The sequence below is a fragment of the Sceloporus occidentalis genome, unplaced genomic scaffold (genome assembly GCF_023333645.1).
Source record: "Sceloporus occidentalis isolate IW3139 unplaced genomic scaffold, rSceOcc1.0.p SCAF_8, whole genome shotgun sequence".
Lineage (NCBI taxonomy): Eukaryota > Metazoa > Chordata > Lepidosauria > Squamata > Phrynosomatidae > Sceloporus > Sceloporus occidentalis.
In genome coordinates this window covers 42058431-42081140 of record NW_028316988.1, presented here as the reverse complement: position 1 = coordinate 42081140, position 22710 = coordinate 42058431, and the positions used below count along the sequence as shown (strand labels likewise).

General features: G+C 40.8%; 1 protein-coding gene across 3 annotated transcripts in view; it reads right to left on the bottom strand.

The window, feature by feature from the left end:
- ATRX (ATRX chromatin remodeler) overlaps positions 1 to 22710 on the bottom strand; it is a 50410-nt gene that overhangs the window by 11991 nt on the left and 15709 nt on the right. For 2 of the 3 annotated variants that reach the window (XM_089536409.1, XM_089536408.1), the window contains 18 exons: positions 21973 to 22040; positions 18186 to 20893; positions 16312 to 16387; positions 10717 to 10847; positions 9352 to 9540; positions 7904 to 8003; positions 7635 to 7740; positions 7060 to 7239; positions 6482 to 6620; positions 6179 to 6288; positions 5329 to 5475; positions 4721 to 4898; positions 3816 to 3953; positions 2956 to 3131; positions 1894 to 2011; positions 1118 to 1248; positions 761 to 852; positions 450 to 619 (listed from right to left, as the gene is read on the bottom strand). In XM_089536409.1, coding sequence (XP_089392535.1) covers positions 450 to 619; positions 761 to 852; positions 1118 to 1248; positions 1894 to 2011; positions 2956 to 3131; positions 3816 to 3953; positions 4721 to 4898; positions 5329 to 5475; positions 6179 to 6288; positions 6482 to 6620; positions 7060 to 7239; positions 7635 to 7740; positions 7904 to 8003; positions 9352 to 9540; positions 10717 to 10847; positions 16312 to 16387; positions 18186 to 20893; positions 21973 to 22040 — 4957 coding nt within the window. The remainder of the gene's footprint in view (positions 1 to 449; positions 620 to 760; positions 853 to 1117; positions 1249 to 1893; positions 2012 to 2955; positions 3132 to 3815; positions 3954 to 4720; positions 4899 to 5328; positions 5476 to 6178; positions 6289 to 6481; positions 6621 to 7059; positions 7240 to 7634; positions 7741 to 7903; positions 8004 to 9351; positions 9541 to 10716; positions 10848 to 16311; positions 16388 to 18185; positions 20894 to 21972; positions 22041 to 22710) is intronic. The other variant, XM_089536407.1, reaches the window with a different exon arrangement.

Sequence of the window (22710 nt, the reverse complement as noted above, 5' to 3'; positions counted from 1 at the left end):
CAAGACCAGCAAAAGGGCCCAAGCTTGACTCAGGCTTGCATCCTTCCGAGGAGGGAGCTAAAATGAGTACCCAGACTGTTGGGGGCAAATTAGCTTACTTGCTAATTAGCTTACTTGCTGTTCACCGCTATGATCTTTGGAATAGCGGTATATAAATAAAACAAATTATTATTATTAATTATGGTCCTCCAAATATTGCGAGACTGCAACTCCTGTCACCCCACTTAGCCTACTCAATGGTGGATGGGGATGATGGAAGCTGTAGTTCAAAATCTGGATGTTGCCAATGCCAATTGGCCTTCACTGACACAGCGAGTTTGTGTTTTCAGGTGAATCTTCTACAACAAATCCCTGTATAACCCCTGTCCTGGAACTGTCAAGATTATACAGATGACTTTTATCCACCTTGCCTTCAAAGCATTCAAAATGAGATGAACCGCCCCGGTTACCTTCCTCCGCCTTTACAACGGGTGGAACATTTGCTGGCTCTTCGGCATTGCCTTCTCCACCTCCGCGAGACCTTGAGTTCCAGACTTTGATCACTTCAACATCATTATCACTTCCACTGTCACTGGAGCTACTGTCTTTCTTTGATTTTTTACCTTTGGGCTTTTTCTTCCTATAGGCATAACATTTAATGGTCGTTACTATAAAAATATCTGGCTGGAACAATACCAACATTACTGTAATTGTACAATAGTTCAAATCCTTCAGTTCTGAGGTAGCATCTTTATCATTCAGGCCAAACAGTTGAACTTACTTAGCGTATTCATCAGAACTTATGCTCACTTCAGATGTTTCTTCAGAATCTGATGCTATGAACTCATCAAGGCTGTCTTCATCAAAGTAGCCCTGAAAAACCAAGCGGATGGTTTTACAAGAGCCTTTTATTAAACCTATCCATTATGGCTTAAGTAAGCCTTTACAGTGTTTCTCTGGGTTTTTAAAAATCTGAACCACAGCAGGGTCAGAATATTACTACCTTTGTAATGTCAACCCTGGACTCCCCCAATATCTATCATTCATCAAAATAAATTTCCATTAATTCACAGAAACGCTCTAAATCTTGGCAGGCTGAAGAGCTTTCATCAGAGGAAGACAGAAAGATATGATTTACCTTATTTTCTTTGCTAATATAGTCCAGCTGCAGGCACCAGGGATGGGTCCAAATTCTACTTAACATCTGGAAGTCCTGGAAGAGTTTAGCTCCAGCTTTGCCTCTTCCACCTTCACTGCTGTTGCCGACACCTGACAATAAATATGTTAGCTTGATATACATTCAAGCAATATGTACTTTTGTGCAAAACATCTCTCTCTCACACACTCCACCTCTTTTAGCAATTATTTGTGACTGAATTAGCATTTTCATCCACTTTAGTTCATTTTTGTACCTAAAACCTAGTTCTTTAAGTAAGTGCTCCCAGGGAAACAAGGCACAAACCCAACTGTGCCTCCTATATGTTCCACAAACTCAGAGATCTAATGCAGCTGTAGGATGCAGTCATGTGATACATATATAAAGACACAATGGGTTTTTCACAGATGGGCATTATTTAAATATAATACCCACATGGGTATAAAGAATCATAGAGTTGGAAGAGTCCACAAGAGCCATCCAGTCCAACCCTATTCTGCCATGCAGGAACTCTCAACCAAAGTATCCCAAATGACAGAGGGCCATCCAACCTCTGTTTAAAGACCTCCAAGGAAGGAGACTCCAATAAACTTTAAGGCCAATCAGTGCCTACACTGAAATTTCTTATAGGGACGAGTCTTCCAGCCAGTTAAACATAATTGTACACAAGCACACATAACACAATGCAAGCTGCAGACAACAACAGAACCAAGCTAAAGAAAGCACAGAACAAAGATGAATTGTGACACAGATCTTACCTGTCAAATGATCCAAGTAGTACTGATACAGTTTACACTGGAGAGGAGTCATTCTAACAGCGAGAACATATTCATATTTGGGTGGCAGGAACTTTGTTAAGGCGGTATAATCTTTCCTCTGTAAGGGAAGTGTTAAAAGAGTAGCCAGAGTGTAGTGATGGAGCATTAAGATTTTGAAAGTACTTAAAGAACTTGGGTCAGTTTTGAAACCTAACCTACACAGATTGAAGAATGGCCGAAACTTTCTGGTTAGCTGTAGTTTACTACTCTGTATAAACCCTAAACTGGGGTTAATCTTAACAGTAGTTTACTTGTAAACCACAGTCTGAAGACGGCTTGTTTCAAGCAAGCCATAGTTTGTTTGGCCTTGGACTAAGTTAAAACTGACGGAAAGTTGCCCATTTCCTTAAGATAGCAAGAAAGGGAGGGAGAGGGAAGAGACAAACCTAAGGCCATGCCACAGTAGCACATTCTACACTATTGGTCTTCAGTTAAAGAGGGATACAGATGGATCTCTATTTCACCCCGAACACTCCTCCCAGGGAACACCAGGGATCTTCACGCAGGGCTAGGAGAGAATCTGAAAAGCCTGACACTGGAAGACCATTACTGGCAGTCAGGGTTGACAATACAACACTACATGGAGTAAGACTAGGCATAAAGGCATCATCTAGTAATCCTATACTTCAACATCATATGTTTAGGTTTAAGAATGCAGAATCATAAAAAGGGGAGGGAGAAAGATTAGATCTACAAGGATCCCATGTGGTAGGAGAGTGAAATGTGGATCTCAAGTCTGAGACAACCAAGAAGTTGTCTTAAATCATGGTCCCTAGGCATCAGTCAGTTAACTGCAGCTGGAAGCATATACATTTTGAGCTTAAGAAAAATAACCAGGCATACATGAGCAAATGAAAGCTTTCAGATTATTTTATTTCTATTTAATAAGAAGCAATAGATTGTCTGTTTTGGGGGGACGGGGGAGAAAAGCTTTCGTCAACAGAAACAAGTCTATCACAACTGAAAAGCATTTAATGTCAGAATGCAACAAGAATGACATACCTGAACACAGCCAGCTAACATTTCATACAAGATATGGGCACGTTTCTTCATCACCCTGACATCTGCCAGAGTAGAGTCGGCACACTGACCATTCTGGATTGGATTTATAAATCGATTCCGGAACTCCTTAATGGACCCAAGCAAATTCTCCTTGATGAAATTAACCATGCAGTGGTCTAGGGAATCACAAATGAAAAGTCTAGTGCTTTAGTTTTCTACAACGGGGTGACCCCTAGGAAAAACAACCAAGAGCCTTGGGGTACAATGACGACGGAAAGGTTTCATTTGGCACAAGCTTTCATGGACTGCACTCACTCTGGACTGCATCCAACAAAATATGCTGGAGTCCACGATAGATTAATAACAAATAAAACTTGTTGGCCTTTAAGGTGCCACAAGACACTTTGTTATTTTTGCTGGAACAAGCTAACATGGCTAACCCCTGCCCACACCCAGAAATCCCTAGGAAAAAAGTTTTATCCAGGAGGGCAAAGGTACAGCCACAAATATTTGGCATGACTGGTCATGGACAATATGTTCAAAAGAAAGTGACCACTGGCTTGGGCAGGCCCTGGGGTCACAATCCTGTATGCCATGTGTGTATTAAAGCTCCAAAGGTTCCCACAGACCCCCAGCAAAGAGCCTCCCCTCAACTAGTGTCTTCTTGCCAAAAGAACAAGCGTTCTGCAATTCAACCACACTGCAGTTGGAGGATGTAAAGATGTACTTTCTCCATTTCCAAATCAGAAAGGCTAGTTAATGTATTTTACTGAAATTGCTGACCTATGTAAAAACAACAACAACAACAACAACACACACACAACTGGTCGGCATCTGACTCCCCCTTGAAAGGCACTTACATTCTATGAGGTTGTTTTGCAGTGGTGTTCCTGTAAGAATAATCCTCCTCCTGGATCTGATGGAATTCATAGCTTTAGAAACAGCAGAAGCCTCGTTTTTCAATATATGTCCTTCATCACATATAACAAAATCAGGGCCTGGATTTAAAAAAAAGCAAGCAAGCAAGCAAGACTTGGTCATTTATTGCCTCTACAAAAATATGTGATTTGCAGATTTCCACCCAATATATAACAGTGCTCATCTGCTGCCTGTAACTTACTCTAGAAATACTATGCTCAAGTCAAAGGGTTTGTACTGTAGTTGCTGTTGGTTTTAACCCACCTTTCACAGTGCACTGGCCGCAAACTGTGGATGAAAAGACCACAAAAGCATACAAATAACAGCTACAAATGCACACACAGAGCGCTTTTCTTTGTGTGTGCCATCATCACGTCTTGCATCCAGGTTATCTGAAGGAGTGTGCTCTCCCATATGAGCTGCCCATGCATGATTTTGCAGCTTGTGTCGATTTCACAATTAGAAACTTGTCGAGAAAAAATTAAAATATACTTCAATTTCTGACTGTTTAGTTTTCCTTGTTATTATTGTTTCAAGCTAGAATTTTGTGAGCCGCCCTGGAAATGTTTGCTCATAAAAGGGTGTGGTATAAATCCATAAAAATAGAAGATTACAGATTGAGAGTTAAAGAGTGTTGCAGAGCCAAAGTATAACTATCACACGATGAGGCCACTGAGCTGATTTGGAAAATGTCAAACTTGCTCAATCCTAAATAAAAACGCCATCTATATTTCAGAGGAACGCAGAAGGCACACAGTCATGATTAGGGACTCGGTGAGGGCTGGGGATGCTGGGAGCTGTAGTGCAACCAGCAGCAAAAGGTAGATCTGCAGAAGAGTCTGCTTACCTGGATCAACTAATGCTTTGTTAAATATTTCTTTCAGCTTCCGGCTCTTCACATTCCTCCCTTGGGCAAGGTTACGGTACATCTCATAGCCAATGATCATGACGCCGCCTTCGTCTTGCCACCTTTGCAGCATGTAGCCCCTCTCCTGTGGGCGCTTGACCGTTGCCAGTTCATTCACCTTGTTGGAGGGGTGGAGGAATTAAAACACACACAAAAAGCAATCATGTACTCTCCAATAAGAAATATTTAAAATGCATATGCAGTGGGCCCTTGGTATCCTCTGGGGTTTGGTTCCAGGACCCCAAAATCCGTGGATGCTCAAGTCCTATTATATACAATTTGCTTATATAAAATGGTAAAATCAAAGTTTGCTTTTGGGATATTTTTCAACCCATGAATGTTTAATCCGTGGGTACAGAGGACAGACTGCACTTGAAAATAAATCTTTCAATCAGTCAATGCAAATTTTACTGTTAGTTTTGTGTGGTTGGACAATGCGATTTATAGTGAAATCAAAGAGCAAGTCTGTCTTGAACAGTATATAAATAAATCCTATTATTGTTGTTGTTGTTATTATTATTATTATTATTATTATTATTATTAATTACCTCTAGTTTCTCATCATCTTCTAAGCCTTCTTGCCATTTATCAAATTCGTTCAGCCAGTTCAAGGCTGTGTTCAGCGGACAAACGACAAGAGCTGTTCTGAAATCCAGTTTGTCACACAACAGGATTGTATGAAGAAAACTAACTACCTTCAAGAGAAAGAAAGTCAAACAAGTCGAGCATTAACATACAAGCCTGCGTATCTGTTTTATTTTATAAATCAGCAGCAAACCACTTTTCCCTTTGAAAAAAGTAAGGTATGTAACAGTGAACCTGTGGAAGGAGGGGTTCAGTTATTAAGTAATTCTTGATTTTACTGAGTGTTTCGTCATGCTTTTTAAAGGGTTTTTCCCCCCTTTTGGTGGTTTTTAAGATACATTAAGTATTTCTTGTTTTTTTTAATACACATCAATCATTTACTCTGCATGTATCTGATATACAGCCCAGATAATTTTGCTCTCTCCCTTGTTTCCTGTACTTGAATAATAATAGAACATGGTATATTAATCCATCCCACGATGTTTTGAGTGAGTGTATTGTGCTGGATGTATTGAGGATGGAGAAGAAACACTAACCAGAAAGGAAATATGCATCCTGTCAAACACTTGAATGTTCAAACTTTTATTCATAGAGCAAGATGGGCAAGATAGGGCTTGTGGACTTTCTGTGGCCCCCAGGGATCATATACATAAGACTGAGATTGTTCTACTGTCTTTATATGGGAACTATCATGGTTTTTTTATTGTAAAGGCGGTGGGAGCACATAGTTTATTAGCCTGAAGAAGCCTTTTAAAACACAAGATCCTGCGCTGGAAGAAGATGGAAAGAGGAAGGCCCACCCTACAAACATACCTGCAAGGTCTTCCCCAGACCCATACAGTGGGCAAGAATGCATCCAGAGCCCGAAGACTTCTTTGTTTTTTTCACAGATTCACAACAGCAATCCCACATAAATTGAACACCTAGAAATAATATTTTTGGAAAACAAATCCTTAAAAATTTAGCAGTTAGCAATCAATTCTCCATCCACGGCTTTGGCTTACAATAGCAGTGACTGAACACTGGGGTCTGGTCTCTCTAACCCAACTAGTTGGAAGCTTTAACCCCACTGAAATGGAGTACATCAAGGGTAAAATGTGTGTCATGTTGCCTTACCGTCTACTTGATGGGGCTTCAGCTTTGTAACTATGTTTCGGTGAACCTGAACTATTGGTTCTTTGGTTTCCTCATTTTCATCCAAAACCAGCTTAGTTGTAATTGGACATTTCAGTGGTGTATCTTCTAGTTCGATAACCTGGAACAAAACGCAGTGAAATTAAAAACACAAAGAAACAACCATGGGATGCCAAATACGTGGCACTCAGGAGACTCTGCTATAGAGTCAGTGGTTCTGCGTATGAAATGCCTTTCAGATCACTCTATATTATTTGCTTTTTAAAAGGAGTGGTTTTATTTTTAAACCCATCCCCAAGCCTTTTTCCACCAAACTTTACTGCTACTTAATTATGAGACGCCAATTTAGAACAATATTGTGTGTTATAAACGCTTTCAATTGCACAGATACATGGATACAAAGCAACGTACATTAAAAAAGTTTATATCACATTTCCAAGTCTCTATTATTATATTACAAAATTTACATTACAATTAGGTTACACTTCCCTTTCAGTTCTTTCAGCGTGCCATAATCATAATATCCTAATCTTCCCTGTTGCATAAAGGACCGCAAGTACCTCTCTTAGCTTCTCCCTCTCACGCTCCCTTTCTGCAATCCGTTTTCTTCTCTCCTCCTCTTCTTTAAGTGCATTTTGTGTTTCCGTTCTGAGTTTATCGTCTTTAATAATCTTTCGTATCTTCTTCCTGCCTTTCCCGGGAGATTTGGAATCGTCATTGTCATCATCATCCGAATTACTCTATGAAAAAAAACCCACACAAAAAAAGCTAGTCTGCCATCTTTTTTCAACTTTAGTAATAATTTCAAATGAAGGATTAAGCTGCTAATGATAAAACAGAAACCATTAAATTCACATTGTTAATTGAAATAATGAACCTTGCTATCCTCAACCATATGTAAATGGTGCCAAATATTGGTAAGTTGCAGCAAATAGGAATACAGGTTAACTATCCCTTATCCAAAATGCCTGGAGACAGACAGAATATCTGCACTAACACTAGTTTTGATCTCCTCCTCCCACTTCAAACAACTGGCCCATTCTTCCTACATTTCCCATCCAGTTTTAACCCTCCTTGATGCCACAGAAATAGTGTCAAGGGTCTCAGAGTTCTCACCAGTGTGACTACAAAATACCTTGTTGTTTTCACTAGAGGAATCTTCCTGGACCTTTATTCTCCGTCTTTTCTTTTTCTGTTTGTAACTCCGCTGGTTTTCTTCTAATTCAGCTTTCTTGGCAGATCTGGGGGAAAAGGGAATAAAGTTTTCTGCTCACTAACCATAAATGCAGACAGCCCCTTGAACAATTTGTGTGTAATCATGTTTCAGTTGCACAAGCGGCACAGACAACGCATCACCTTGAGCGCCACCGATCCATCATGCCAAGGAAAGAGAAATAATGGTACCTTGTTCTAGGACGCTGGTCATCTTCAGATTCACTGACTTCTTCACTAACTCCAGATTCATTGTCTTCTTCTTCTGAGTTATCTGAATCCTCACTGCTCACTTGAAGATTAAACAAAGAAAACTTACTAGCGACACAGTGCTTGCCACTAATCAAATTCCTAGCATTTATCAAGGAAGGAAGACAAATAAGGTGCAATCTGATTATAGAAGGTTCTAGGTGGCATCATGGATAACTCACACTGGGCTGCTCCTCTGTACCTTCTTGAGCATCTCAGTAAAACCAGAAATGAAAGGGAAAATGAAAATGGTGCCATCTGCTGGCATGTGTAAGAGGAAACATTAATTTTAGTATGTAAGCCGAGACTGGAGAATTCTGATGAGCTCGGACTTGTGATCAGAGATAGTAGAGAAGAGATGGGCTAAAGCTGTTTTATGAGATATTTCCCAACCCCCCCAAAACAGTCTAGATATAATGTCTTCAAACCAGATGGCAAAGGAATTATGTAGAGAGAAAAAAGAGAGGTAGCATTTTATTTGTATATCTAAATATTGAAAAATGTTCCATGTTATCTCTTTAAAAGCAAGGACAAGCTAACATGCAAAGAAAGCTGCTTTTAAGGGACACCAAACATTCCCTGGGAATGGCATAAGCAACTTGGACAGTTATGGCCAACATAGATAAGCAAAGGAAATTCTAACAAAGATTAGTGAAAGAATGAGTTTTGAAACATGATATAACTTATGAGACACATAAAGGTCTTAGCTGCTCATTCTAAACCAACTGATGCCACCTACACAATTGTGACCATAACACAACAGAAGAAGCATGAGCTCGAATTTAGCAAAATTCTGCCATCTCTCCTTTGGCCAAGATTAAACAACAGAACAATTAATTAGGATCCGGGTTTGTTCACGTCCAGCATTAACTATGTTTGCAAACACTTTCCCCGCTCCCCTGGAACAGAATATGCCTATTTAAGGGTGAGTGATAATTCCCAAGTCAGTGGAGCAGTGAATTATTCTGGGTTTAATTCAAACTTGAGAGGAGCCATGCAAGATGACCTTATCTCAACATCCTCACCCCAAATCCCACAAGGCATGCGCAAATCTGTAGGCACGTCTAAATTAATTATTCTGATCCGGGCCTGTCTCTCTGAACCTAAACAGACAACTAAACTGTTTCATGGAGCAATCTTCCTGGTTATCTGCATTATCCTACAGAAATCTAAGGCGCCTAGAGCCTAAACTGTTAGTTCAAATTAAATCAGCAGGGTTTACACAAGTGCCAACATACCATTCAGCAACTAAAACAACGTTTCTACTCAAGCTGGGAGGAGAAACCTGATTTAGCCCTATTACTGTGCATCACCACCTCTCAAGGTGTGGCAAAATGGCTGCCTCCATAATCCCATTTATGCACATATAAATACACACACAGATTGTGTACCTTTCCTTCTATTTCTGCGTTTAACTTCCTTGGAGTCTTTAGATTTCCCCTTTTCTGATTTTTCATCAGAATCTCCATCGCTCATGGTCAACTTGTGCCTTAGCAAGCGGTGTCTGTATCTAGGCTTCTTAGCCTCTTCAGCATCTGAATCTGAATCTGAGTCAGTGTCATTATCCTCTTCGTTTTCTTCTGTCACAGGGGGAAAAAAGACACAACGTCAAAGTGTTACCATCGAAGGGGTTTGCCCCCCGTGTCATCATCAATACCTCACCTTTCTGCCAGACTGGAATTCAAGGGGGCTAAAAAATAAAAATGACTACAGTACAGTTAAAAACATGAAAAAGTCAGCACTCAAACAGGATTAAACTATTAGCAACATTAAAACCTTTTAAAACATACACTTCAAAATGATAAAAATCAGATTAAAAAATACCAGATTTTTAAAATAATGCAGCACCTTCTTAAAAAGTCCTTTAAATTTTTTTTTCTAAAATCCTGTTGGAAGAAGAGAAGTATTCAACTACTGAAGGGATTTCCACAGTCTAAAGGCAGCCACTGAGAAGGCCATCTCTCGCCTCCTCATCACTCACGCCTTTTGGAAGTGGTGGGACCTTCCTGAGGACCTCATGGGCCAAACAGGCTTATAAAGAAGATATGGTTTGTCAGGTGGCCAGGACCTGGGCTGTGCCAGTCTTTCTAGTTCACGACCAGAACTTTGCAACAAACCAGTAGCTGGTGGAACAAGTGGAGCCAGAGAGCTCAAATAGCCCTTGATCACCCCAAACTGCAAAGCTGGCTACATTTCAGCCAGTTCCCAGAACTAGAAGTACAGTCAGACCTCTGTATCTACGGGGATCCATTCCGGTTCCCCTCATGAATGCATCACCATTAAGCAAAACAGGGGCATGCTATCTGTGGATGGTTAAATCCTCAGATGGCAAGTCCGCCAATAAGGAGGGCAGACTGTAATATAGTGTCACTTCCAGCCACACGGAGCAGCCATGCAGCCTCTGTGATGGTCTGGGGTGGCGGTGGTGGGAATGGCCATTGCCTATTCCTATTTGTCATCATGCCAAAATATTTCCATCCTGAAAGACTTGAGAATTCACCGGGTCTTACTAATGTTATTGTGGAAGTAATCAAATTCTGTTTCAGGAAACATCACAGGATTTCAGACACTGATATGAAGCTTTCAGCACAAACTTTTGCGCCAGGGATGGGCAGGAGAGCTATCCTAGCAGTGTCTTGCTAATTTCCATTTGGGTTCAATGAGGTTACATATTTTGTAGCATAGGAGTCCTTGCTGATTAGTCTTGTATTACAATGGATTCACACACAATACTAAGCCTCTAATCTGGTGCTCACCATTATCACCTGTTGTTCCAGTTTGCCTTTTTTTCTTCTTCTTCCCATCATCGGAGTCTTCATCAGAAGAAGCATCGTCCTCTGAGGAAAGATTGGCTTTGATCTCTTCTAAAAGCATTTTCTTGGCAATTCTTTGGAGTAAAACAAAAAAGCGTATTCCATTGTGTCACCAGTTTAAAAAAAATCAATAAATGACATATGCAATTTGTATAACTGTACTCATTAGATAATGCAAGACCAAGAGTTTAAGACTGTGCAAGATGAACGGAAAGGGGAACACGTCGAGAGTGGAAGTGTCATCTGGCCTATCAACCTGTCTGTGGGAGAAATGAGGCAATTCACTAGCAATAGGACATCTGGGTACCGCATAGCAACTTTCCCCAAACTGGTGATGGCCAGTGGTCATGGTGTGGATGGGTGATGGATACTTCGGATCAATATATCAGGAGGGGACCAGGTTGGGGATGTCTATTCTATAGCAGACCTGTTGCTGATGTAGTTCCATACGATGGATATTCTTTGCCTTCCTTCACTGTTCTCCTTCCTCTGTCCTATCACTGTGCAATAACGTTTTTAAAAACGTTAAGACTCACACATTAGTCAGGACGGAGCTGAAAAGGAGGTCATATGCTCCACAATGTCCCAAGTGCTCCTGCTTAAGAATACCTAATGGGATAGACTTAACAGGATCAGACGTTGCTACTGGGAGGCCTCATGGTTTGAAAAACAGCATGGCCAGTAGTAGTTCAAAGGGAACTTGCACAAGTCCTTTGGATACCTCAAACAGCATTTGTGGTTTTCTTTACCTCATCCTTCAAAATTTATCCAAACACCCAAATGTTCTTGACTTTCATTAGTACACTAATGATGCCAGTCATTTTGTTAATGGGAGATGCTCTTTTAAAGTAGGATTTGCCTACCCATCAATGTATTTACAGTAAGCACTAAAGCCTATATTCCCATTATCAGTATGCAGAAGAGAAGTTGTAAGAGACATGAAGAACGATATTATATTAAAACACAATGCAGTGTGACATACTGAATTTCAGATAATGTTTGAATTTGTGAAGCAGCAAATGGCTTCACAAATGGCTCATGGACAGGTGCTAGTTACTGAGCCACGGGCTGCTGGTCACTGGTGACTTTCCAGGGGGGGAAATGAATTCAATGGGCACAAATATGGCACCGATCCCTGGCACACTGGAAAGAAAACCTGTTGGTCCACCATATGGGACAGCTTAAGATGCATAGATGTAAAATATTGGTGCAGACTGTTCAGGTATGTTTTGCTATTTCCTGATACTGATCTGCTGTTCTGATGTCCTAATACATTTATTGGCCCGCAAAGTTTCAAACGTGCAGGAGGTCTTTCCGTACAGGTTTCAACACAGTACACCCAAACACTGCACCATCCCTAAGTTTCATGAACATCCTGACAGTCTGGCAGAAGGATGTTACTGAATCAAAACAGACCCAATGACTAGAATCACTGGGTGCCACTGGACTTCATCCCATAAGTCGAATAAAAACATGCAAAGTGACAACTTAACCTAGACCTTTGGTTTCTCAGTGGACAAATGCGGCCCATTACACTGGAGGTTAAATACAACATATAGGGGGAAAATAGCACAATCCAAACACAAGTCTACTTCGTGTCTAGTGCCAACCAAAAATCTTTGTTATTTTCATCAAAATACCAGTGCGGCAAAAAGCCACACTGATATGGTCAGCAAGGTGGAACTGCAACAAGTCACTAAAGTTGTCACAATGTTCATCTGTGGTGAAGTTTACTTCAATAATTTGTCAGATGGTAGGAGAAACAACAACAATAAAAGATTTTTTCCGAGCCTCTATTTTTCCTGTCTTAACGAATCGGCAAACATAGGAAGGTTGAGCTCACTGGGTCATCATGCATATCTTCAGACTTGTAGTTCACAAGTTGTGGAGAAGAGTGTAAAAAGTATGAAGGAGGGTTATGATGAACAGAACCGTAAAACCTATTGGAAATGGTCTCCTGATAAATGCAAGCCCCCTTGTTCCACAAAATGGGTTGAAAAGCCATTTGCTGAAAAAAATGTGTATTTTGTTTCACATGATATCTCCTGCTTTTCTTGATCTGCAGCACTGGCCTAACGACTGGAAGACTGGCATTGAACTCTGAGGAAAGAAGGGTCCAAGGGAGGCAAAGGCTGACAGAAGTACTACTAACCCTCTCTCTATCCAGCTCTATACTCAGTGTTTTAAATCCGTTCTAATCAAAGTGCTGGACCAACGCCGGTGTCTGAGCTGCCAGTCCCTGCTGAGTTTCCAGGAAGGATACAAACAACTGTGGTCAATGGCACTAGTTGCTGGTACACTGGGAAAAATGATTGCCAGTCCCCATATAGTGTTGTTTTAAATCACAATTCTGATAGCGAAGAAATGAATTTCATGGAGCTCACTTTTGTAAAAGATATGAATAATAAACCTTATGTGCTCTTTTGGATAAAGCTTCCTGAGTGATCAAAATAATGGGGTCCTCCTTCCCTGTTATTACTGCCAATTACAGAATCTTCAATATTTTAAATATAAGAGAACAAGATTTGCCCTCTTTCGAGTATCTTGCAGTTTCCTACTGTGTAGCATCAGGTGCAAGAGTATGTCTATGCCTACATTCGCAGCCTTCTGTAATGGTTTCTTTGGCATCAGTGCCCAACATAATCCACTCCCACAACCAAACCATCGCAATACTTTTGTACCGCAGGTAGGAAAATGTTGGCAAAGTGTCAAGCAGTCATTTATCACCTGAACATGAATTGTGCTTGACATCACAGGTGAAAGGAACAAAGAAAACCCTGAATGCATGCACAGTCTTTTGTGGGATGTATTAACTCTCTCAACTAGAATCAAGGAATTTGTTTATAATTAAACAATTGAACCAAAGAAATCTGTATTTGCTGGAAGTAGCAGATATATAATGAAAATGGTGACAATGTGTTAATAAGACACTGCTTTTTAGCTCATGTACCACATTGAACCCCATTTTAGCTTTAAATTAGGGCACTACAGAAACAGTAAGCTGAGTATTATGTGAGGAAGCTTGTGGCATGGATACATATAACCTGATCAGTTATTCCCTAGTATATTTTAGTACAAAAATGTGTTTTGATATTTCTTAAAATTAAATGCTTGCACGAGAAACATGTTTTACAAAAATTTATTGCATCCATCAAATACTTCAAAGGCATTGTGCATGAATACACTATGAATCTTCTGAATGAACAAAAAAATAACTCCAAACATGTTAAAACAGCACTATTTGAAAATTCAGACAAACCAATAAGAAACAAATACACACCACAATGAAATACAGCACTGTCTGTTATATTAAGACTAAAATATTGCACTTTGGCAAAAAAAGGAAAAGAAAGATCACTTTTAACATTTTAATAAGAGCCATGTTTAAATGGTGGCTTCAGAAAAAGGAAGTTGTAGGATACAACCATACAAGTCGTAACGTTACTACGAACTTCAAGCATCCCTCTTTGGCCTAGCAGAAGTCAGTGTTTCCCCCGAAAGAAAAAGCGAGCAACAGTGAAACAGCAAGCCCAAAGCGCGTCTCTTGAAGGTTTGGGTCTGGTGGGTCAGGGAGCAAGTCTCTGATCGTCCCAACGGGATCCATCCTGACAGGGCTCAAAACAGCTCAACGTGAAGGGAGAAAGCACTTTGGCTTGCAAATGGAGCGGAGGGGACTCCCCTCAAATGCACCCCTTATTAGCATAGAAGCTGCTGGTCAAGGGAGGGTTGAAAGAAGGAAAGAGCAGGATGGAGGGCCGGGAAAGGCCCCATGGATCTCCTACACACCGCTCTTTGGGTCTCTCTAAGCTACTATGCATGGCCACGGAAACAACGACCTAACTGAAGCTTCCTGATAAAAAGAAACAAAGAGCTTCAATGCATGTCACCTTGCATAGCGACCAAGACAATTTGCTGATGAACACCAACTCTAAGAGAGGTAGATTAGATTCTTTCCTGGATGATACAGTATTCAGGGGTGTCTCTCTTCCCCCCGTTTAAAGCAATCCCAGGAACTGTGAATTTACTAAATAAAATCATTATTCTGATTAAAGTATTATTTCAGGATCCACCTGCTTAGTATTAAAGTAATAAAATAAAGCAAGCAAAACACGTAACCATTTTCTATCTACTATAAATGCTTTTAAAAACCTAATTATTAAATAAGGAACTCAGGAGTGACTTTTTAAAAGGAAGTCTTACAACCTTTTTTCAACAGTTTGCTTATCATTCTATACTATCAATTCCTAAGCAGCTATTAAAGTTCAATATTAAAGGTCTGTTTGAATATGGTGCGTGGAGAGCAAGTAACAGCTAGATTAGCAGCATTCTTGACTGTACCCAAGTCTGTATGAGACAAGTGCTAATATTCACTTTGGGTACAAACCAAAACATAAACAATGCTTTGCCTTCTATAACTAAGCAGGCAAAACCCAGTTAAACGGATTAACAACTTGTTCTTATCCTCCCTCCCCCAGACAACTGCACATCTATCATTGTCAAAGATGTCCATTTCCAAAATACTGTACTGCAGTTTGTAGAAACAGTTCCCAAAAAAGAAACAGTTCTTAGAAAAGAAACTGCCTGGTAACTAACATTAAGCATAAACATTTCCCTTGGCACTATGGACTTGGATCAATGCTGTAAGGGCAAATCCCACAGATGCCTGTTCAAGAGCGAGCCCCAATGGGTTTCGTGATGCTTACCTCTAACTCCATCAGTTTAGGATGGCAGCCTAACTGAACCAAATTTAAAAACCTAATTCTCTTTTACTTATTTCACTCTTCTTCTACTTTACTATTCAGTGATTAGGTCAGTTACAGAATTTGTTTTACTAGATTAGAAGGTCTTCAGTCCTAAATTCTCTAACTATAGTAATGATTTAACATTGACTTTTAATGGAAAATACACATTTATGCACTTTTATTCCAGCACGTGGCTATAAAACAAAACCATACTGATAAAAATGCATTTGAACGAAGTGGACACAAACCCATTGTGCCAGTGCCACCAGATATCCACTTTTGAAGTTAAGAAGTGAATATTTGGGACATTCTGGATCTGCTTTCTCATCAGGGTTTCATCAGAAGTAATTTACACACCAACCAGAAAAGATGTAAAACAAGGGTTTTGTCACAATACTGAGTCGTGGCTCTTGGCATCTCTTACTCCTGTGGGCAGCCATAAATAACAAATTGTTCCCCCCCCCCCACCAAATATGTGACTAATGTACAAGTTACATAAAATCAACATTTTACATGGAAACCTTAAAACGGACAGTGCTGCAGCGCATTTATAACACACCCTACGCAAGGTGTGTGAGTTAACACTTAAAACTATTTTCTTAGTTTCTTTTCAGGTCTGGATTTAGGGATTTGGTTTCTGGCCTCTCGTTCAAACTTGCGGGAAGCCTGTGAGCGAGTCTTTACAAGGCAGGCACTTCCGGTTTTTACAACCTGCTTGCTGTTCCGTTGCTCTTGTTTGCGCCCACGCCTAGGGTGTGTTATAATCTTTTTAAAGTCCATGCGGATGGAATCATACCTATTCTCAGGATCATCATCGTCATCTTCCTCCTCTTCCATGGGCACAGCGGCTGATTTATTCTCGCCTTCATCACCTTTGGAAAGGAAAAAAAAGCAGACAAATTTGGCACAACAGGAAAACAGGTTATGTCCAGAAATCACGACAACAAGAATTCTCATTGGTTATCATCTCTTTTTATGAATCTGCTTCTTACAATTATCTCTTGTATTTTGCAATAAAATAAAACACTGTGGTATAAACCTAAGGCCTAAACCCATAAAGAGCAAAAAATGGTAAACAAAACTTATTCTTGTGTGCCTTCAAGTTGTTTCCCACTTATGGCAACCCTTTCATGGGGTTTTCTTATTGTGTTCAGAAGGGCTTTGCATTTGCTTTTGCCTTCCTCTGAGGCTGAGAGAATGTGACTTGACCACGGTCACCCAATGGTTTTACATGGGTGAGCAGGGATTCAAAACCCTGGTCTCCAGACTCCAACACTCAAACCGCTACGCCACATTGGCTCTAAAGATTATCATTTTACTAATTTATATCCCACCTTTTCCCAATATAGGGACTTAGCAGCTAAAAACCATGGCAAAACCCACCCTGGCTCTGTGGCACACTAGAGAGTTTGCCTCAGATGCAGTGATGTTTATGGGGATTGGGGTCTGGATCCCACTTCACCAAAATGCTCACCAGAGCCACGGATTCCTCAAGTCACCTAGGAGGTCAGTCATGTTGGCAATTGAGTGGTTTGATGAAATTCGACCTAAAGACTAGCCACTCTTTTCCAACCCCACCTAGCAATTCCTACATCCTTTGAGCTAGCTCTTGCCCTTGAGTATGGTGGACAATATAAAACCACTCAGGATTCAGTAGACTGTCCCACCGACTTCTGTACATGAAACGGAGAGGTTGTTTTAAGCTGAAAAATATAGGCCACTCTTCATCAACATAATGCCTCTTCATGTAGACATGGAAATTTGGGGGAGATGTCTAAGTTCTTCTTATTACAAACTGATTTAAAAAACCCATTTGACTACACCTGTGTAACTACTTACACAAGTTACTTGGTGTTAAAGCCTACATTTCAGAGGAAAACTACTGGAAAAACCACCGAGAAGTATTCCTTGCATAAGACAACCCTATAAAATTCATGGGATCACCAAAAGTTGACAGGCAACTTGAAGGCAAATGCACACACACATGGCAGGATCATAGAATCGTAGAGTTGGAAGAGACCAGAAGGGCCATCCAGTCCAACCCCATTCTGCCATGCAGGAACTCTCACAAGCTCCAGATTTAGCTAAATCCCAGGTTCAAGTCAAGTCTTAGTCCCAATGGCATCTAGGGTGGAGGGTGGGATGTAATCCTGTCTGTAGCAACATTAGCCATGACTGCATTACTTCTGGAATGACAGATGGGACAAGAATCTAATTTCCTGGCAGTTTGGTATGTATCAGTTTTTCAGCCTTAACACAGTTATGCAGACACTTGACACAACTTTCTGAGAACAGGTTACACTTGTCACTTATTCTCAACTAGAATCAGTCCCTTTTTCTTGCAAATTTAAATCACAGAATCAAAATTGTCTTGAGTTAGAGAAACCCAAGCTGCTGGGCGAGGCCTACTGCCCTTGCGTCCTGCTTGAAGGTTGTGGAAGGACATATGGCCGGCCGTTATGCCAAAGAGGATGACAGCTTTCTTATACCAAGGTGCTATCTTAAAACCAACATTTCAGCAATTTCTGAATTTTCAGCCAGCAACTCAGCACCAAACCGAAATAGACATGTTACTCCTGAAAGTAACCCCCCGCCACACACACATGCACACATAATTAGAAAATTTCTGTATGAACAACAACCACAGTTTAAATAGAGTATGTCACACACCTGAAGACTGGCAAAATCCCCCTTTGGTCGGCACCAACAGGCTTTCTGTTACAGGCTTAATTTTCTGCTCATCGCTGCTCTCAGCGCCGGCTGAATTCACGTCCTCTTCGGCTTCATTTGATGACGACGAAGTACTCGTGCTTGTGACCGTTTCGGTTTTTGTTTTCTTAGCTCCAGATTTTCGCCTCTCTTCAGGACTAACTTTACTATTTCCCTTAGTGGCCGCCCCTCTTTTTTTGTTCTTTTTCTCCTCATAGAACTCTTCATCAGAAGAGGACATTAAGTCGCCTCTTGCTTTTTTGGGATTTCTTCTTTTGGGACTTGCTTTTTTCTTTTCTTTCGTATTACCCCCTTTTTTGTTTAGGTTATCCTCAGAGGTATCACAGACCTGCTCATCTTGGGGAGATTTCTCAGTGTCCGCGGCATTGCCCTGGAGTTTCTTAGAAGTTCGCTCTCTCAGGTTCCTCCTCACCTTTCCTTCTACAGGTCCTTGCTTCTTGATGTTACTTCCAGAAGCATTGCAACTCTCTTTTTCAGACAGCTTCTCAACTTCAGAAGAGGAATCACTTTGTCCCTTTGCAGAGGTTTTCCTCTGGCTCACACTCTTTTCTTTTGTGCTTTTTCTAGTCTTCTTTCTAGCATCATCTGCAGACTCTGCACTCTGCTCTTGACTTCCAGACTGTCCTGCATCATCAGAAGACAGGTCCTGTCCCTCCTTGCCAGAGATAGCATTCTCTTCTTTTTCAGAAGACACACCCTGCTTGCCTTTGGAGGGTCTCTTTTTCGAATCCCTCGTTCGCTTGGCTGTCGGCATTTCCTCTGTACTTAGTGCGTCTTCCAAAGAATTATCTAGCATCTCTCTATCTTCACCAGTGTGTTCTACATTGTCAACTTCATCGCACAATTCATCCTCCTGCTGCTCTGATTTCATTGCCTTGTTATTTGGTTCTTCTTCTGAAGAACCACCATTCTCACTCTTTGGGCCCTTTTTCGTGGCTTTCCTTGAAGACTCTTGTTTAGATTGCCTTTCTAACTCAGAACTGCAATTAGAAGAATCCGAACGGTTCTGGCGTTTCTTTTTAGCAGCAGCTAAGTCTTTACTTGATTTGCCTTTTTTGGCATCAAAATCTGACCCAGAACTGGAACTTTTTCTTTTCCGCTTCCCGCTGTCCTCCTTTGCAGGCTGACTCTTTACTGTTGACGTTTCACAGTTGCTGTCCATGTCTGAAGAACTGTTACTCATCATGGCTACTTCTTGGAGGACTGCAGGTACCTCATCGGAATCAGAACTTTGGTCCACTGTGTCTGGTTTGCTAGTCTCCGCAGGTGTATCAGAATGAGGACTACGAACAGTGCTATCAGGAGAACTCTGCTTATCCTTTTTTCTTTTGGACTGTGCAGGTTTTCTCCTAGGTTTTTCATTGTATACATCATTACTTTCCCCCTCAGAATTAGACGTTAAGGTCTTTATGTCTGTTGGACGTCTCAGAGGTGTGGTTTTAACACGCGGAGACCTTCTGAGATCATGGTCTTCTACCACCGAAATGACTTCATTCGCAGTTGGGTATTCAGTCCCTTGACTGTCTGTTCCATCTTCCTTCTGATCTACCTTTCCATCTGCATCTTCAGACTTTACAGAACCAGCGATGGAAACAGGAGTCAGTTTCACAACCAATTCCTTCTTAACTTTTGGGGATGGTGACAGCTTCATTCCTCCTCTACTGTCCTTTGATTTCGTACTGGAGCTGGCTGCTGCTCGCTCTGCTGGTTTGCTTGCAACGCCCTGTTCACCTGCTTTCTGTGCTTCCATGCAACACTCAAAAATGTCTTCAGGAACAGATGAAGGGACAGATACAATATCCATGTCTGTTTCTGCCTCGGTGCTATTGGGCTCGTATTGGAGCTCATCGCTCTTCCCGGGTTTTTTTTCTCTGGAAAGGGACTTTTTGCTTCCTGTTCGCTCCGTCACTGGAACGTCCTGATCTGCCTGTTCACTGACCTCTGGTGTGGTTTTATGCACCTTCAGTTCCTTTGCTTCTGTCTTCTTTGCTTCACTGCTGTCCACTTTAATGTCACTCTCATTCTCTTTGGTAATTTTCCCCCCCACTTTAACATCCAGAGCTTGAATCTCCAGGTTAAGACTTTCCTCCAAAGCCACATGGGCCTTTCTGATGTCACTCAACACGGATTTAAAAGCCTTTAGCTGACGTAAATGCACAGTAGGGTTTATTTCAGAGTTTTCAGTGGCCTTTTTTAAAAAATTTACAAAACTAGAGTTCATGTTAGTTGTTGTTTCAACTAGTTTTTTTGTTTTTTTGAGCAGGTCTTTTGGCACCATTAATGCTTTGTATGAGTAGGTTAGAGAACCAGAATAGGGATGGTCTTTCTTTTCTTCACCATTACAACTTGGGCTATTTTTCTTTGAAGAATACTTGAGTGTATTGTCATACATTTTACTTTTGTCACTGTCAACTCTGATCCTTTTTTTGTTCTGCTGCAATAATTGTTCTAAATTTTCAAACACACTATCACAAGCAGTGACCAAGTCCAGCAAAGGCTCTGGTTGGCAGATATAGCAGTGCCACTGGCTATTTTCATCCATGATATTTGACAGCTCCTTCCGGCCCAGGTTGCGCAATATACATTTTTTGCAGAAGGCGTTATGGCAAAAGTCACAGCAAATTAAGTTTCCACCTTCAGCACACCACCTGAAATTAAAGTTTTGACATGTTTTAAAAAATTTTGTTGCCACCAAATAAATGAAGAAAATGTATACATCTCTATTCAAAGGTGACTCATTATAATAATATCTTATTTGATTGTAGCCCCATTCACTGCAGCACAGATCTCCTCTTCTCTACCACAGGAGCAACATGAAACATTTTGGATGCAATTCTACTTATTTATGGTGCAGATCTGTACATCTGGAAGCAAACATACTCAGTTTAGCTTATGTATGAGCTCATGTGCACATCATTATAGTGTTAGCGCTGTTTTCATGGGTATGGCCTGAGGAGAGTGCTAATGATGTATTTGCCTCAGGACACTTAAGGTCCCACACTTTCCTCCTCAATTTTCTTCCATCTGTGTTGCCTGTGAACTTTTCCAAGAGGAAAGTCAATTAATAAGAGTAAATGGAAACATGAATAAACTTAGTATTTAAATACATATGAACTTCCAATTTCTGAAATTCAGCTCAGCTTCAGAAAAGCTTGCGTTCTGGGGCAGGTTTTTGCACATCTCTTTTGGGTGCAGGAAACTAGTTTCATTTTTCTTTGGATCCTGGTTCTACACTTTATGGTTTGTTCCTACAAAACAAGGAGCCATGAAACCAAAGAAAGCCTGCCTTCTCATGAACAAACAGATGCAGACCATTCAATCTCTTCTACTTATAATGGGAGTGGCTACACAAACCATAGATTTTTGTTCAACAATTGGCTTGTTCTGTTACCCGGACCCCTCTCCAGTTATTTCCTTCAAACAAACCAGAGAAAAAGAGGCCAAGAACAAACCCTGGATTATTTCTTAGGTTTGTCAGAAAAGAAGTGGTCTCCTATCATTAAACACAATGAAGCAGCTGGAGTGAAGCTCCAGGTTTCACTGATTGTGGGAACAAAGCTGTTCATGACTGAGAAGCCAGGAGGTCCCATAGAGCCCTTGCTTGTCATGTCATTGGCACATACTCTTTGAATACTAGCTAAGATTAAAGGGACATCATTAGCCATCCAGGTACACTCCTCTTAACCCTAATGGATTTGGTTCTATGGAGGGGTTTTTACACACCTACCTACACTGTTCATCCATTCCGTCAGCATCACGGCTGATATCATCACTCATATAATATTTGAAGCAAGTCTGCAAAGAAAAGTTTATTTTTTCAGAAACCTTCAATCATATTGTCTGACTCATTTATACATGCATTTTAAACCTGCTGGAGAAGAGTTCTATGGATACCGTGGACTGCTATAAAAAGACAAATAAATGGGTCCTAGAGCAAACCAAGCCTGAACTCTCCCTACAAGCCAAGATTACTAAAGTGAGACTGTTGTACTTTGGCATACCATGGGAAGACATAACTCACTAGAAAAGACAAAAGGTAGAAGGCAGTAGGAAAAGCAGAAGACCACATCAAGGAAGCCAAGACTGTTGCTCTGAGTTTGCAAGACCTGAGCAGAGTGGCTGATGATAGCGTGACTTGGAGGTCTTTCATCCATGGGGCTGCCATAAGTCAAAGTTGACTTGACAGCAGTTAACAACAACAAAGGATGAAACACTGAAAATATAAAACCTAGTATGAAATATCATCTGTTACTTCCGCTTTTGCTACTGAAAAAAGATTGCTCAGTAGTATAGAATCTTTTCTTCTCCATCACAAACTGACATAAAACCCTTTGCCTGAACTCATCATTCACCTCCTCATGTTCTTGTGATAACCTAGGTATGGCACACACACCCCACATACCTTCCTTCCCAGAACTTCCCCAAATTGGCCATAATTGAAACAGGAGGGTGAGCAATGTCCAAG